Below are 17,994 nucleotides of genomic sequence, written 5' to 3' on the forward strand. Positions count from 1 at the left end.
TTAATGGAATATTAGTGAAATAAGATTCGAATGTATCCGCGACCTCTGTGTCGGAATTTACCAATTTGTTATTAATATTTAAAGCTATTTTGCTATTTTGAAAATTAACTTTTCCAGTTTCGCTATTTATTACTTTCCAAGTGGCTTTTATTTTATCTTTAGATTTAGTTATTATTTTACCTAAATAGAGAGACTTAGCTGTATGACAAACCTTTTTAAATATTTTCGAATAAGATTTTACATGTTCATGAAATAAGGGATCGGATATATAGCTTCGTTTTTCGTAAAGTTCGTAAAGATTAGCCCTAGACTTATAAATACCAAACGTGGCCCAGTCACAAAACTTTGATTTAACACTAGTTGAAAAGGTTTTTGTTTTAAATTCACTGCTAGCTTCATGTTCAATTAAATTAAAAATATGTTCACATACAATGTCCGGGTCATATTGAGGTACTATGACACTAGATATTTTATGTTCAATTTTATTTTTAAAACGTGCCAAATTCTTTTGTGTTATTTGTCTGCATGTAATTGTTTGAGTCCCTTTGGATCCCTTAGTTTCAATTATAACTTTTTGTCCATAATGATCAGATCCAAGACAGTCGAAATTCATTTTCACCTTTACTTCACAATTACAAAAAACATTATCTATACAAGTGGCAGAATTTCCTGCGACCCTAGTGGGTTCTAAAAAAAGATTGTGAAAATTAAATGATTTAAATAAGTTAATCAATCTTAAGCTTATTGAGCATTCCGATAATAAATCAACATTAAAATCGCCACATACAAATAATGTTTTATTCCTCCGTGCGACTCGTCTCAATGCTTCCTCCATAGCCAGTTCAAAAGAATCAAAACAAGCCGATGGCGGACGATAAACGCAAATTATTATACAAGTAACTAATTCTACGCAAGATAGTTCAATTGTTTGCTCAATAGAAATATTTACAATGTCTTGACGGTTTTTATATTCTACATCATTTTTTAAAATAATAATTGACCCGCCATGAATGGCATTGTTCCTAGCAAAAAACTAGCTATATTATAATGTTCAAAAGGACAAATTATTTCATATTGTTTAAGCCAATGTTCTGTCAGACATAACACCCGTACATTGTTAGATTCTAAGAAAAGACTTAATTCTAATTCTTTGCTGGAGAAGCCACGAATATTTTGATGAATAATGACCATATCCTGTGGCTTAACCAATGTCGTAGATGTTAGTTTAAATTAACACATGTCACATTATTAGTATAATTACTAATATTACTAATTAAATCCGTTATACTACTTATAATATCATAAATGTTATACGCTAGTAAACTAGCAATAGTCTTTTTTTGTTTTTTAGGAAGATAAAAATTACCTCCCGTCATATAATAATTTGTAACAAATTTGTTACTTTCAAAATAAAATATATCATTACAATGATATGTCATGATGATGATGACGATCCCATCGTACCTGTACTAAATAACTAAAATAAACTAAACTAAAACTAATATGATAGCATCCAGAACAACAACTTGGCTGCATCAGAAGCTGGTTCTTCCAATATTTAATTAAATATTCCTATGTCTAATCTATTTAACTTTAGGAAACGCCACTACACATCCTATGTGGTTGTAGCCCACTCATGCATAAACGAAATATCTCCTTTGGAAAGTTTACACTCTTTCCCGAAGAGATAAAAACCATCGCTCCTAAGAATATCCTTCAATTCTTGTCCCTGACGGGTCTAGTAGCGAACTTTGAATAGAGCGAGCACAATAGATCTATGTAGGTCGCAGTGCTACAGGTGCAGGTATATGATAGCCCAAACTTCCCAATAAAAAAAAACAATATTTAACTTTAAAGCTTGGTATATTCTCTTTTAGATGCATTACGAAGACATACCATCAAAATATGATGCAGGTAAATGATTTTCTATTCTATTCTTGGTTTTTATTTTATTATTATTTAATTATATAAAATAACCTTCATGAAGAACCTAGTTCTGTTTCCATTCATTACACGCAAACCGCAATACAGATAATAAAAATACATTGTACTGATATTAATAATATTGCGCAATTGCTCTACTTCACTGCTATTCATATTGGCTATTATATATTAACCAACATTGTTGATGGTGGTTGTGCAGTCATGTAATTGGTCTTTTGTAACCTACGGTCAATGTCAACTACCGGTCTGAGGAGATAACCCCAGCTTCAGGGAAGATGGGATTGTTAATTTATGGATGACAAGATCTATACAGATCGGTCTTAGCACCTGACAATAGTCCAAACCCCAGGGGGGGGGGGGGGGGAAGGAGATTGTTAGTAATGTGGACTCATGACCCCATTGCTAGCAATGTACCATGTCAGGTCGACCTCCACGCGGTTCCCCCTGGAAACCATCGTGTTATATTCCTGGTGAATTTGTCACGATGGGCTAACTGACATGACCTCATGCTCATCTTATCATCCTCCGTGCCTATCAACTGTTGCCCCGCCAGCGTAAACCGTTAGCGCAGGCGGGTGCACCATTCCATTATCATCCATAACCGTCCCCCCCCCCTACCAATAATAATATAGTGATCTTGACGAAATAAAGCAAAATGTTTATTTATATTTAATCAACAGCCTAAAAAATAAGTTTCGCTTTAAAAATAATGATATTTCCTAATAATCCTTCATCTCTTAACCCCTTACAATCCCTTTTTCGCATTAAAAACTATGTCCTTTCTCAGAGGTTAGACTATCTGGATACCACATTTTATTTAGATCGTTTTAGTACTTTTAGCGTGAAAGCGAGACAGATAGACAGACAGAGTTACTTTTCCATTCATAATATTAGTAAGGATAATGGAATTATGCACCCGCCTGCGCTAACAATTTACGCTGGAGGGGCACCACAGTGGAGGATGATAAAATGAGCATGAAGTTAGATAAGCTATCCCATCTTGGCAAATGAAAATTTTCCACGTTGGTTTCCAGGGGAAACCGCGTGGAGGTCGAACTGGTATTACTGACCATCCCCTCCCCAATGTATGTTAGGTTAAGTTGTTCTTAATTTTATACTCGCTTTAAGCGCTTCAATCCAGCCACGCGGAGGTTGTTGCTTCCGGAGTCAATGCTGTATACGCTAGTGTCCAAGTCCAATAATTGGCTCCTTTGCAGATGAGAGGATATATTCTTGTTCGGTGTGAGGATGTATTTAACTATCGTGTGAGGCATCATTAAATAAAAAACTAACAATCATGTTCCTTTATGGAAGGCATTCAAAGTAACCTGCAACGTAACGGCAGAGGCCAGAGCCAAAGTAATCTTTGTGACATTGACAAGTAGATTGATGGATGGATGGAACTGACGTAGCGGGAGTTTGGAGCGAAAGGTTGGAGTGTTTATTATTATGAAACAAATAAGAGATATGTAATTGTGAATATTGTAGGCATTTGGAGGTTTATTAGTTGGGACTAGGAGGGTACCATAAGTAGTGATGAGTGTTATTGCATTTAAAAGGGCCCTTTAAACCCACACCCGTGTCACAAGTCTCGGGTACTACTTGGGGTCTCTCCCTGAACCATCGGTGACCGGCAACAGGGCCTAAGTCACCAGAACTAGTGGTTTTAACTAGGCAACAGTGTTCGCCACAGATAAAATAGGCTACATATCCAATCTATATGATGCAACATAACACCTACATGATTAAAGTTGCATATTAATACAGCTCAGTGCTGTGTAGCTCGTGAATTTATGGATTTAGGACAGTTTTACATGCAGCTACGAATTACTTTCACAAGAATGATGCGATTAAACAGCAGGAACAAAGCGTATATGGCGTTAGAACGCGCATGTTTAAAGAGATAATAAATATGTAGATATGTATTACATCTACATATTATACAAACGAATCTTTTTAATCATATACAAGCACATGCGAAAAAAATAAGAGCTAAGTTTGGGGCCTTATTTTTTATTGGGTTTGGGCTATTGTCAGGTGACTGTAGCACCTGCATCGATTTTCATACATAGATCTATTGTGCTCGCCCTTTTTCAGAGTTCGCTACCTAGATCCGTCAGGGACAAGAATTGAAGGATATTCTTAGGAGCGATGGTTTTTATCTCCTCGGGAAAGAGGGTAAAGTTTCCAAGATATTACGTTAAAAAAAATTGGGGCCGTTGAAGTAAGTACGCCCTATCTACGGCTGTTTTGTTAGCAAAGACAATACGAGGGTTGCCATTCGTGTTTACTTGGGTCTTTACTTTGCTTATTTTGGATGACATGGGGGATACGCGAGTCTAGATAATGATTCCGTCATCGGTAGTTATTATATATTATAGTTACTTTTTTACACGAATGGCAACCCTTGCTTTGTCTTTGCTACAAAAACAATACATTAATTCCAAAATGTTACGTAATCATGGGGGAGGGTGTAAGAGCTTTTTATCTTTTGCTGACAAGGGAGATGGGGGGTAAATAATTGTAATAAATCTGCTTACGTAATACTTGAACGGCCCCTTTCTTGTCAGTTCCTCTTAGCTTGAAAGCACCCCGATCTGACGGTAGATTTGACATATCATAAGAGTCGGTATTTTTAAATTTACATAAATTATAAATACATTAAATTTATTTATAATTCATGTCAATAAATATTTACTTTAGACTCATAGCGAAATGCAAAAATGCGAGCAGTGCCCAGCCACTTTCCTTGACGAGTTTGAATTTTGCAATATTAGGCCCATTTCTCTTTTTAATTTATATAAATGACCTTCCCTACATGGTAGAGAAAGTTGCAGATATAGTGTTATTTGCGGATGATACTTCGTTAGTGTTTAAAATTGATCGCCAATGTAATCAATTAGACGATGTAAATATGAAATATATCTCTGCTATACTAAATTGGTTCACATGTAATAATCTATTATTGAACTCCAATAAAACTAAGTGCATTAAATTCACGCTGCCTAATGTAAAACAAGTAAATACGCAGCTATTGCTTAATGATGAAATAGTAAATTTTGTTAATGATACAGTTTTTTTAGGAATAACAGTGAACTCGAAGTTACAATGCGGGCCCCATATTTCAAAATTAGCCAGTAGACTTAGTTCTGCTGCTTATGCAGTTAGAAGGATAAGGCAATTAACAGACGTGGCGACGGCAAAACTTGTATATTTTAGTTATTTCCATAGCATTATGTCATATGGCATACTGCTATGGGGTAAAGCTGACGATATAAATACTATATTTATTTTACAAAAGAGAGCCATACGTTCTATTTATGGTATGGGTTCTAGAGAGTCATTACGTCAATGCTTTAAACAATCAAATATCCTCACCGTTGCCTCACAGTACATTTATGAAAATATTATGTATACCAGGAAAAACTTAGATAGTTTCAAGAAACTTAAAGACTGTACAAGTAGAAACTTACGCAATAAAAATAAGCTAATTTTACCGAAATGCCGTCTACACAAAGTTAGTAATTCATTTTATGGTAATTGCGTAAGATTCTATAATAAACTGCCAGAGTCTACGCTAAATCTTACAGAGAGGCAATTCAAATCTTATATTAAACAAATGTTATGTAAAAAAGCCTATTATAAGATAGATGAATTTATAGATGATAGCAATATATAGCAAGAATAAGTTTATTGCAATATTTTGTAAAATTGCGGACAACGTTATAATTTTAATTTTCATACTGCTTTCTTGATATATGATAGCGTAGCGGCTTTTGTATTGATTGCCGCATGCATCCTTATGTAAATATACTGTAACTACCATATAGTAATTTTTGTAGCTGTGACGTGGTCGAGTGGAATGACTAGTCATGCTCACTAAAATGTCCAGACATGTGGCGGCGTGATGGGCCGGGTCAATGGGCTCCCTAAAATATGGTCGAGCGCAGTGATGGCTGGCTCATCCGTCATACTCGTGAACGAGTGCTGCTTGTAGGGACTGGTCTGCTCTTATCACTACGACTGATTTAATCTTATTGCATGATTATATTTGACCCAAAAAAGTAGTAGTAGTTAGTGCTTGTTGGTAGTTTGTATTCACACGTTTCGACTTGTAAATGTAAACTTACAAGAATTATTTAAAGAGCAACACACAAGTTTCTTGCTCGTTCTTCTTGTGATGAGACAGCTTTCCGAATGAGTGGTAGATAAAAAACAAATTGTTATGACTATTCAAAAGTGCTTAAATTAAGTTTATTTGAATAAATGATTTTCTATTCTATTCTATTCTATTCTATTCTTTGCCATCATATTAACTTGACGCAAGGGAACCTGATCCTTCCAATGGATGATAACATGAGCATGAGGTCAGGTCAGTTAGCCCATCGTGACAAATTCACCAAGAATTTATCACGATGGTTTCCAGGGGGAACCCCGTAGAGGAGCAATGGTGTCATCAGTCCAGATTTCTAACAATGCCCTTTCCCCACATTGACGGTAGATTTGACATGTCATATCAAGTCAAATCAAAAATCATTTATTCATGTAGGACAAGTTGGCCGCTAATGAAAGTATATTTTTATTCATATGTTTTCCATACCATCCATTTTTAATACTAGATATACTAGATTAAATTTTCTTCATTTTTTTTAAATAAAAGAAGTCTAAGTTACTTCTTATTACATCAGCTACCTGCCAAAAAAAGTTCCGTCCAAATCGGTCCAGCCATTTCAAAGATTAGCCGAAACAAACAGGCAGACAGACAGACAAAAATTGTAAAAATGTTATTTTAGTGTATGTACCGTATTTATATTCATATGCATGTAGTAAAAAACGGTTATTTCAATATTACAAACAGACACTATTTATATGTATAGATGTATAGATAAGAGTCTGTAATAGACCTACATGAATAAAGATATTATTATTTGATTTGATTTGACATATTGCTAACCTGCGTAACTTTGTCTGCGTCACGTTTCCCAAAAACAGAAATAAAATTTATTTATAGTTCCTATTTTTTTTATACTTACTGTTTTTTGTTTTTGCGAGAAATATCAGTATGAGCTCCATGCGGTACCGTCAGGAAACCATCATGTTAAATTCCTGATGCCACGATGGGTCAACTGATGCTGATGCTGCTGCTGATCCCCCATCAGAGGAGGAACCTGACCTCATGCTCATCTTAGCATGAGGTCAGGTCAGTTAGCCCATCGTGGTATTACGAATTTAACATGCTTTCTAGGTGGAACTGCGAACTCTACCTGATATTTCTCGCAAAAACAACTGAACGGATTTTGATGTAACTTTAAAGTAATAGCTTACACACCAGAATAACATATAGGCTATAAATTTCATGCGGGCACAGCTAATGTAAAATTCTTATTACGACTTTATTTCTTAGTGCATATGATTCAGTTTTATATGTACTCTACCCGGGTTTTGTCCTGATATATTCTTATACGCGCCATGTGAACCAATCCCTATAACAAACAAGCACAACATCTAATACCATTTCTATTCAACGTTCTATTTGTTTGTGACTGCAATCCTAATATCTAAACGCTTTCATTGCAAATGAACCTTTATATAAAGCTGTAAGAAAGTCTAAATTGCTATAGTCAAAGCATTATGGTAGGCTCGAAGGCTATCGACAAGATAATAACAATATTGTGTAATAATTATATGCAGATCCCATAGTAGATTGTACAAATAAAGGTAGTCCTTGAAGTTGTAGTAACATACGAGTACACATCTATGAGTTACTCGGAACAGGGCCATGAAAATGGTACTATTTATAATATACTAGCTGTGCCTGTGCGTGGAATAGTAATTTGATGGCATTTTAAATTATTTAGGTTAATTATAAAATTCCAAATTAAAAATTTAATCAGTCTTGTTTATAAAAATAACGAATTTCTATAAAATCTTTCATTTTTGTTATTTTTATTTATATTTAATCAACAGTCTTAATAATAAGTTTCAAGCATCTAGCTTTAAAAATTACGATATATCCATACAAACTTTCATCTCCCCTTACAACCCCTTGTAAGCCTTTTTTCGCATTAAAAAGTAGCCCGTATGTCCGTAAGTCCTCAGGGTCTACACTATGTGTGTACCAAATTTCATTTAAATCGGTTCAGTTCACTCAGTTGTTTTGGCGTGAAATAGAGACTGACAAAACAGACAGATTTACTTTCGCATTTATAATATTAGTAATGATCTATTATCAATTAAGATTTAAAAATAAATATTAAAACTGCGACCCAGCCTAATAAATGTGATTTTGTACCTCTGATTGGTAGCAACATTAGCAAAGGGGTGATTAGTTCACATTACCACAGATAACATAATATGACATTACTAACAACCCCCATATAGTTTTTTTATTAACCATCGTTAGACATACAGTGAGAATCACTGGCAGTTTTTTATATTCGTTTATCCATATCTAAATAAATATAACTCAAAGGTGACTGACATAGTAATCTATCAACGCACAGCCGAAACCACTGGACGGATCGTGGTGAAATTTGGCATGCAGGTAGATGTTATGACGTAGGCATCCGCTAAGAAAGGATTTTGATTAATTCTACCACCAAGGGGATAAAATAGGGGGTGAAAGTTTGTACGAAACTTTGTCAATTTTAAACCGATCCGGCTGAGGCTTTGCATGCATAAAGTTACTATAACGTAGGCATCCTCTAAGAAAAGATTTTGATAAATTCCCCCCCTAAGGGAATAAATTAACGCGAGCAAAGCCGCGGGCAAAAGCTAGTTTAAAATATGAGCATTCTTTTCATGTATTGCTTTGTTACACACATCTGTCACTGCGCTCTGCTTTAGTATAACATTTAAAAATTAAAAACCATATCTTTATATTATCATTTATTATTATTATTAATATTATTGGTGCACCCGCCTGCGCTAACGGTTTACGCTGGCGGGGCACCAGTGGAGGATGATAAGATGAACATGAGGTCAGGTCAGTTAGCCCATCGCAGCAGATTAAGAGGAATTTATTACAATATTTTTTTATTTATTTTTACAATTGTATTAAGGAGGAACCACGTGTAGGTCAAGCTGACATGGTACATTGCTAGCTAGCATTGGGTCCGAACAAAATATTTATTTGTGTGGGTTTAGAAGTTCACATTAACAATAATCCCGGATAAATGGATTAAATAGTACCTTGTTACTGTAACATCCGTTGTTAATTTAAATAAAAATGCAAATCAACAATTTTTTATATATCTGATAATAATCATTAAATTCTATAACAATGGATTTGAAACACACATTTTTTACATTTTTTAAACGTAAGTTAACATTTTGTAAATTAAAAGTCACGCTACTTATTGACAACTATTGTACTTATATACTTTTTTTTTACTGTAACGCTACTCGGGCTGAGTGTAAATTGGGCATTACACTCAGCCCGAGTGGGCAGGGAAGTGAGCAGCGCCAGAGTGTAAACATGAGTGGAAACACTTCCCATGCCATTGGCGCTTTCCAGTGCTCCCTCGATTGTCGGTTTTTCGTGCGCGAGTCAAAGAACTGGCAGCGCGAGTGGCAGCGTGTTGTTACATTCAGCCCTCTCGCTCAGTTGTCGCCCGGCAATATTTCCGGCAGCGAGAGTGGCAGGGGAAGCCGCTGAATAAACGTAGTATTACAGCTTCACCGGACGATAGGGGGCGAGTGCAGATGGCACTCCAAACTAAAGGACGGACTATGGAGCGGCTGAAGGCCAACTCCCGCCTGACGGATACGACTTTAGTCTGAGGGCACCTAGGGTTCGAACCTCGGCTCGTCGTAATTTCGATCCCCGTTTGAATTGGACGGGGGATCGGAGGGGTACTTACATACATGAGTTTAGTTACTAGTACTGATAAGATAATCTATAATAAACGCGAAAGTTTGTGAGTATGGATGAATGTTTATTACTCTTTCACGCAAAAACTACTGAACGGATTTTGACGAAACCTTACAGTAATATAGCTTGTACATCAGAATAACATATAGGATGAAACCGCGGGCAAAGCTAGTAGGTATTAGCTATTATTAGTAAACTAAAACTCGCATACATAAATAAAAATACTAGAGTGATATTTTTGCCTATAAAATTTGTATATTTATTTATTTAAACTTTTTCATTACATAGTATAAAACAAAGTGGCAGTCACTGTCTGTCCCAATGTAAGCTTAAATCTTTAAAACTACACAACGGATTTTGAAGCGGTTTTTTTAATAGACAGAGTGATTCAAGAGGAAGGTTTATATGTATAAACATGTGCGAAGCCGCGGCGCGGCGAGTAGCTAGTTGACCAATAAGTTATGGTACAAGAGGCGGACTTATATCTATCTACCAGTCAATCTTCGGGAAGTACAAAGTTTTTGCTTTACGTATTAATATGTAGATAAAAAAACGGCATGTATTTATCTTTATCTAGGTAGTTCTAGCGGCTGGCTATTCAGTTAAGGCATTATGGTATTGCAATCCAGTACGTAACCCCATTTTTTTTATTGGGATGTTTGGGCTATTGTCTGATGTTTGTAGCACTGTAGCACTGCGACCTACATAGATCTATTGTACTCGCCCTTTTTCAAAGTTCGCTACCTAGACCCGTCAGGGACAAGAATTGAAGGATATTCTTAGTAGCGATGGTTTTTATCTCCTCGGGAAAGAGTGTAAACTTTCCAAAGGAGATATTTCGTTTATGCATGAGTGGACTACAACCACATAGGATGTGAAGCGGCGTTTCCTCTTCAATTTGGCAGAATCTGCAGATTCTTGTCGTGCATAGGCCTAGTTTAGCCATATGCTTGTTTAATTAGCAGTGTCCTGTGAGGGCCCTAGTCATCATGCATATGTTGTTTTTACTCAATAGCAGTAGTCTATTGGAGTATTTGTTCGAGTAGCCCGATATTAGGGCTTTTGAATGTGTTAATCCTGGCATTTCTTGCCAATGATTCAGTGCTTGTGTCCCAGTTTTAGGCATACGTAACCTCATGGGAATGACTTAATTAAACGTGAGAAATGGCGCCGTAATAACATAATTGTATCAGATAACAACAGGGAACTGGTCAGGTGCCTGATTACTGTTTAATCTCATTCTCAAACTGGTTTTGAACCCTATCTTGTTACTAATTAAGTATAAATTTCAGTTTAGGTAAATAGAGGTTTCTGGTTGGTTTTTATTAGGTTTATTTCTTTTTAAACTTTTGTGTTTAGTATACACTATTTATATTATTAACCGAATAATTTTATGGCAAATAAAGTTATTTACCTCTCTCGACGTTTCGACTAGGTTACACTAGCTAGTGACCACGGCTATTTTTGGCTTACTATTTCATATTATTTGCCATAAAATTATTCGTGTTAAGTCCCGGTTAATAATTTAAATAAGGTTTATTTCTGTTTTGATTTCTTTAAGTAAACAGTGTAGGTACAAATGTCTATTTAGGTGTTTTTTCTGGCAATAAATAAATATTATTATTATCTTTTATATTTACAATTATGTTATCTGTGATATTTATATTTATATTTACACTAGCTTTTGCCCGCGGCTTCGCTCGCGTTAATTAATCCCCTTAGGGGTGGAATTTATCAAAATCCTTTCTTAGCGAATGCCTACGTCCGCGTCATAACATGTACCTGCATGCCAAATTTCAGCCCGATCCTTCCAGTCGTTTGGGCTGTGCGTTGATAGATCACTACGTCAGTCGCCTTTGAGTTATATATACATATTTAGATTTACATTTACATTTATATTTATACTAGTGATCGCCCAGTTTTTTATTTTAAACTTGCTAGTTATCGTACGTGGATTTAAATCAAATCATGTAAAAAAAGTAGCCTAAGTTACTTCTTGTAACATTAGCTATCTGCCAATGAAAATACCGTCAAAATGGGTACTACCGTTTCAGAGATTTGAGACTGACAGACAGACTAGAGGTTTTAAACGTTTAATTTATAAAATAAATTATAATTCTAGAATATAAGTAGCCTAAGGAACTCTAAATTAAGATTAGGAAGAATAAACATTATTTCAACATTTTTTCATGTCAGTACCGTAATTAGTAAAGTGCTTTTCACTTTACTAGATTTTTTATTGCGTGGTTCATTCTATTCATAGTCAAAGTACTGCCTTAAGGTATTTATAATTTTAACTTAAAAAAAATGTCCTAATTATTTTTTTTTTCTTCAGGTTCTGAGTATCGCTGTATTGGCCACGATGGTGAGCAGCGAGCCACCAGTGTCTTACAACTACCAACCTCCCCAAAATAACTACCACACTAATAATTACAACACCCCTAGCAACAGTTACCTCCCTCCAAACACAGGTAATTTTGTTTACTACATGACGACCTCGGTGGTCTAGATGTTTAGCATACTGCCTTATTTTATATAGTCTCGGGTTCGATTGCTGCACAATACAAATATTCGTAGTTATGAATCTGCTTATTTGATCTGGCCATTTTTATATCATTACATAGTATAAAACAAAGTCGCTGTCGCTGTCTGTCCGTCCCTATGTATGCTTAAATCTTTAAACGACGCAAGGGATTTAGAAGCGGTTTTTTTTAATAGATAAAGTGATTCAAGAGGAAGGAACAGCGACTTCGTTTCACATCCGTGCGAAGTCGAGGCGAGTAGCTAGTGTAAATATAAAAAAACTGTTCATGTGATAAGAATGTTACCTGATGGTAAGTAATAACAGCAATAGAGAAATAGAAATAAACATATGGATATAAATAGTTTTTACATCAACGAATTAAAATAAAAAAAATCTGTATGTTTTTGCTTATATCTGAAACGACTGGACCGATTTATTATATTTATTTTAACAAAAAAAAGTTTAATACCACGCAGATGAACAGTTCAATATAAAGATGAATTTGTTGAATTTGCAGGTTTTACAGCACCGAGTAATAACTACTTACCGCCTAATTCGCTTGGTTCCGGCCACGACTCGTACGACCACGGCCACGGGGACTCCCATGGTCACCACCACGACAACGAAGTTGTAAGTAATACCACAGATAGTATAATATTACATAAATACCCTACATAATAGTAAAATATAAAATGTAAAAAAAAAAAAAATTCTAACCTTAATATCTAGGCTCATTATGTCAACACTACTTATTAATATAATACTACTAAATACTTTTCGGTACTCGTTGTCTATCAACTATCTATATATATATATATATATATTTGTAATTATAATTGTAATGACTGTTTGTACCAAAATAAATTAAAAAAAAAAAATTACATATGAACCATATGAAATTGGGTTTTGGTCTATTGTCTTCTTCACTTCACCTATTGTGCAACGACATTTTGGTTTTGGTCTATTGTCAGGTAAGATCTGTAACACTGCGACCTATTGTGCTCGACATTTTTCGGAGTTCGCTACCTAGATCCTTATTTTGGGTAGGGGAGCCTAGTCTTTTTTCACGAATGGCAACCCTCACATTGTCTTTGCTAAAAAAACAATGCCTTAATTGAAAAATGTTTACGTAAGCACGGGGGGACGGGGTTAGAATTTTGCTTACTTTTAATTTCCATCTGAATCTTTTTGACAAGGGGGGGGGGGGGTCTATTAATTGTAATAAATTTGACACGTAACGACCTGAATAATACCTTACAAAATTTATAGACTTTTATAGACCTCTCAGGGACAAGAATTGAAGGATATTCTTGAGAGAGGATCAGGAGAGATGAAAATATTTCGTTTGTGCATGAGTGAACTACAACCACATAGAATTTGTAGTGGCGTTTCTTTTTGCTTAGCAAAATCCTACATTAAATCATAATCCAAAAATCTTTTAATCATAGAAGAAATTTCAGCCCTATCCGTCCAGTGGTTTGGGCTGTACGTTGATAGATCACTATGTCAGTCACCTTTGAGTTATATATATATATAGATTTTATGGAGCGCAATAAATATATATGTTATTACTTTTTTAATAAATATATTTATCTCATATACTATCCCATGTTTTTCATGGAGATTTCCTCCAAAATAATAGATATGATCGTATAGGTTTCAACACGTATATGTTATCATCTTCCGCATAAAACACATCACCGTAATCACCAAACACGATACTCCTCGCATCGAAATTAAGATCAGCAACTCTCTCTGCGGTACCATTAACACAATCAACATTGTACAACCCGTCATTATAGACCGCATATGTTTTATCTTCACCCACTATCAAATGGTGCGCCGTTGGCAAATCTTTATTTTTCACTGCAAGTCCTCTGTTAATTGCACAGAATAAACCACACATTGTAACAAAATGCAAGTGTCCAACACTGTCCACTTCAAAATTCATCACAGTTTTGTAATTACCAACCGAAATTGTTCTTGTACCTTCATCGTACACTTTATAAAGTTTATGATTATTTGCATCAATTAAATACATTTCGTTATTCCTAATTACAATTTTCATTATATTCACATTGTACAAGCCTATATTTACAGCTTTTTTATCTATGGGATCGTATTTATAAAGTCCATTATCAGATCCGAAATAAACTTCACCAGTGTCTGGATCCACAGCTGTAGCTTTATTTCTTTCTATGCCCTTGATTTTTACAGCTTCTTTTGTTACCACGTTAATGGAAGCTCTACCCGAATTCTGTATCACGTCATCCATGTACATAAAAAATAGGTTTCTACTCGACGAGTCGTAACACAACTCTTTTGGAGCGGCAAATTGGTCTGTCAGTAATACCTTCTTGTAAAATCTTCCTCCGATCCGTTCTACGGGACTATCAGTTTTGTATGTCTCCATTTTGATTTCGCCACTCAACATAATGATCAGGAATATATTTTTGATAGTTTTTGACATATTAGTTTTTAAGATACACACACGTTGCGTTCGTTCCCACACGATAGCTACTGAATCGCGTTTGATTTAATTGATGTGTTGATAATATAGAATCATCAAATGACACAACCTTATTTTATCTGCGTCCGCCGAGTTGAGTGCCGTTCAATTATGAACTTATTGCGTGATAATAATAAGATTAATAATGTTTGTTATTTGAGCAGTGTTTTGTTGCGCATCTTCGTATTGTGGTTAGTGTGATATTGTAACAAACAACTTTGGAGGTCACTCGACCATAGTCTATATACAAATCAATTCCTCTAATAGTACAAATGTTAACTCTGTAGAGATGTCTGTAACATCATCTACACTGAATAGGAAAGATATAACAATTATTTTCTTTATTGACTTGGAAAACGAATTATTCTTGTGTGAGATTAAATTACAGGAAAGGAAGACACTTAGAAAAGTTATATCTTCAAGTATCAATATTTTGTTTTTTATATTCCTTGGAAATGAAAGACCTTTATCAGATACATCTTATAATATATGTATCGCTGATTAAATGTCAAAGGGCCACAGGACGCAAATGGTAAATTTTACAAGAGAGCTCATAAAAATTTTCACTGTCATGTTCACTTTTTTTAATATAAAACTTATAACGATTGATTTCATTTCTGAAAAAAAAATAGTTTTAGTTTTTTTTGCGTAGTGGCAGTGGCCCTTTGGCATTTAATCAGCGACATATACACATACAATTATAATAAGCTAGATGAATAAATATAGGCCACAACGCTGCCTATCTAATAAAAAGTACGTGTTATAATCTATCAAATTCGTACAACCATGCCAAACTAGATGAGTAACAGATATATAAAAAAATATAATCTCCCACGTAAATAAAAACTGAGAACTTGAGAATTACAACTAATTTAGAGAATCCAATTAATACTGAAGATGATATATTTGAATAAATAGAAAATAGTAAAACAAATAAAAAAATATATTTTAGTAATATTAATTTTAATAGAGTCAAAAATTGTAAGATCGTAACATATGACGGAGATCGATTCGAATCAGGGCAATCCAATCGTACTTGAGTATCCTCAAGTATGCTAAGTACAGACAGGAATTTATATATATATGTAAAATTAACAAGTTTTATTTTTGTTAGGTTTCAGTCGCACCACTCTCGTTGCGTCCGCATATATAATGTTATTGTCACTGTCAAACGCCACTCCGAATGAATCATCCAAACCCACAAGTTTCTCTAAGCTGGATGTTTCTTTGTTCACTTTAAATATGCCTTCCTGATAACAAACATGAACATTGCCGTCTACATCTGTTGTTATACCTCTAGCTCCATTCTCTGGCAACCCTTCATATAAAATGGCATTATTTGTACCTTTCTCTTGACTGTACAATCCTGTTGCGTTAGTAAAGAACATGATATTATCGTTATCAATTATAAAATGATCTACTTTTGTGTCTTGCAAATCTGAAAATCTAGATGATTCACCATTTGAGAGTGTGTACAAAAACTGCGATGGAAATACTGAGAAATACAACACATCTTTGTAGTAAAGTGTCCAAATATTTGTTCCTCTTTCAGCAATAAACTCAGCCTTATTCGAAGCTGGATCATATTTGTAAATACCATCATTTCCTCCTATATAGACCTCATGAGTTTTCTGGTCCACTGTTTGAGCGAAACCATTGGTGACATCGTCTATAGTACCATATTGCTTTGTATTAAGATCTAATCTTGCAGATTTGAAGACATCGTCGTCTTTCGATTCACTATAGCTGAAGTATAGTGTGTTAGTACTGAGATCTACGGCTAGTAAGTATGGTCTATCCAGATCTGTTTTCAGGACTTCAGCTTCGTGGTAGATACCATTGATTATGGTACCGTCGCAAGGACCGTCTTCCTTTATAACACCAGCCTGCACGATGACCAGAGTACACAGTGCGAGGATTAGTTTCATTGTTATCTGTAAACAGGATTTTTTTAGGACGATTAGATTTGTGTGAAAAAATTGTATTTAAAAAAAAATATATATCAACGTTTAGCTATTAACGTGAGCATTTCAGAGTGTGGAATTATTTACCTGCTGAGGTTTACTCTATAGGCAGTATAGGGTTTTTCAAAAGGGTTTTACGCTCATGTCATCCCTAAATTTTTGGCAACTACCATTTACCATCAGATGGGTTGCGTGTTGATTTATCACCACTGTGATGTAAAAAAGACACGATTTAGTCTCATTTTCTTTATTAATGTACCCGTGGAAAGTCGGGGCGGATAACTAGTTCTTAATGACTAGAGGGAAGCACGTGAAGTCGATGATAATGACAATGATACAGCACGCTACAGCAAAACTATTTATATTACTGATAAACGATTGTATATATAAGTAGGTGCTCATTTTAGTTCCTGTTTCATCATAATGATGACTGATTGATTGACTAACATACAGTTAATCAATCAATCAATCAGCATTATGATAGGCGAATTTGAACAATTTATCGAAAATATAGTCTCCTATATATTATATATGTACTTATAGATACTTATATTCTAGGACAATTCGCACAGCGCCATCTAGATCCAAGTTAAGCTAGCTAAAGCTTGTGTTATGGGTACTAGATAACTGATAATTCATTTTTTTTGTGTTGCGGTTTGCTTAACCGAGGCCGTCTGTATATATATGCATATACTTGCAATGTAATGAAGTAATGATGAATTGTCTAGCCCAAATATTCTGTAATGTACTGCCAGTAATTGAACCTGTATGTATATACTAAGACACAAATAATAATTCTTATCTATCTATCTAACAAATACTAGATTACATTACTAATACAATTTGTGAAATATTTATTATTACAAAAAAAAAATGCAATTCATAAATAAAATTAATTTCAACTTACCGCGTCTAACTGTAGCCTTTTGAAGACTAAAATAACAAACATTCCAATAGACCAGATAATGTACTCGTTTTTGGATGAAACAGTGCAATGGAGTAGTCATATTTTATATGTTCTATTTGTTTTTTAGTGAACACAACTTTGTTCATCATTACATACAGTAGAATTGTAAAACTGTTTATTTGTGTCTTACGGTTTTACTTAAAAACGGTCAAAGGAATTAGGAATTCATTGTAATATTTAGAATAAGTCATTGAATATGCGTCATTATATAGG

General features: G+C 34.7%; 3 protein-coding genes across 3 annotated transcripts in view; 1 reads left to right on the top strand and 2 right to left on the bottom strand.

Annotated features, from left to right (window-relative positions):
- The window catches only part of LOC131855482 (pro-resilin-like), a 35,598-nt gene that overhangs the window by 12,475 nt on the left and 5,129 nt on the right, over nucleotides 1–17,994 (top strand). The window contains exons 3-4 of the mRNA XM_059206759.1: nucleotides 12,153–12,288; nucleotides 12,859–12,971. Coding sequence (XP_059062742.1) covers nucleotides 12,153–12,288; nucleotides 12,859–12,971 — 249 coding nt within the window. The remainder of the gene's footprint in view (nucleotides 1–12,152; nucleotides 12,289–12,858; nucleotides 12,972–17,994) is intronic.
- On the bottom strand, nucleotides 13,941–14,852 carry LOC131855481 (uncharacterized). The gene has a single exon (XM_059206758.1). The coding sequence runs from the start codon at nucleotides 14,809–14,811 to the stop codon at nucleotides 13,957–13,959; it is 855 nt and encodes a 284-aa protein (XP_059062741.1). The 5' UTR covers nucleotides 14,812–14,852; the 3' UTR covers nucleotides 13,941–13,956.
- LOC131855479 (ommochrome-binding protein-like) lies at nucleotides 15,942–17,763 on the bottom strand. Its single transcript, XM_059206757.1, has 2 exons — nucleotides 17,722–17,763; nucleotides 15,942–16,784 (listed from the first exon to the last, which is right to left on the bottom strand). The coding sequence occupies exons 1-2, from the start codon at nucleotides 17,761–17,763 to the stop codon at nucleotides 15,942–15,944; spliced, it is 885 nt and encodes a 294-aa protein (XP_059062740.1).

The sequence above is a fragment of the Achroia grisella genome, unplaced genomic scaffold (genome assembly GCF_030625045.1).
Source record: "Achroia grisella isolate CSIRO2021 unplaced genomic scaffold, CSIRO_AGI_Agris_v1 utg1433, whole genome shotgun sequence".
Lineage (NCBI taxonomy): Eukaryota > Metazoa > Arthropoda > Insecta > Lepidoptera > Pyralidae > Achroia > Achroia grisella.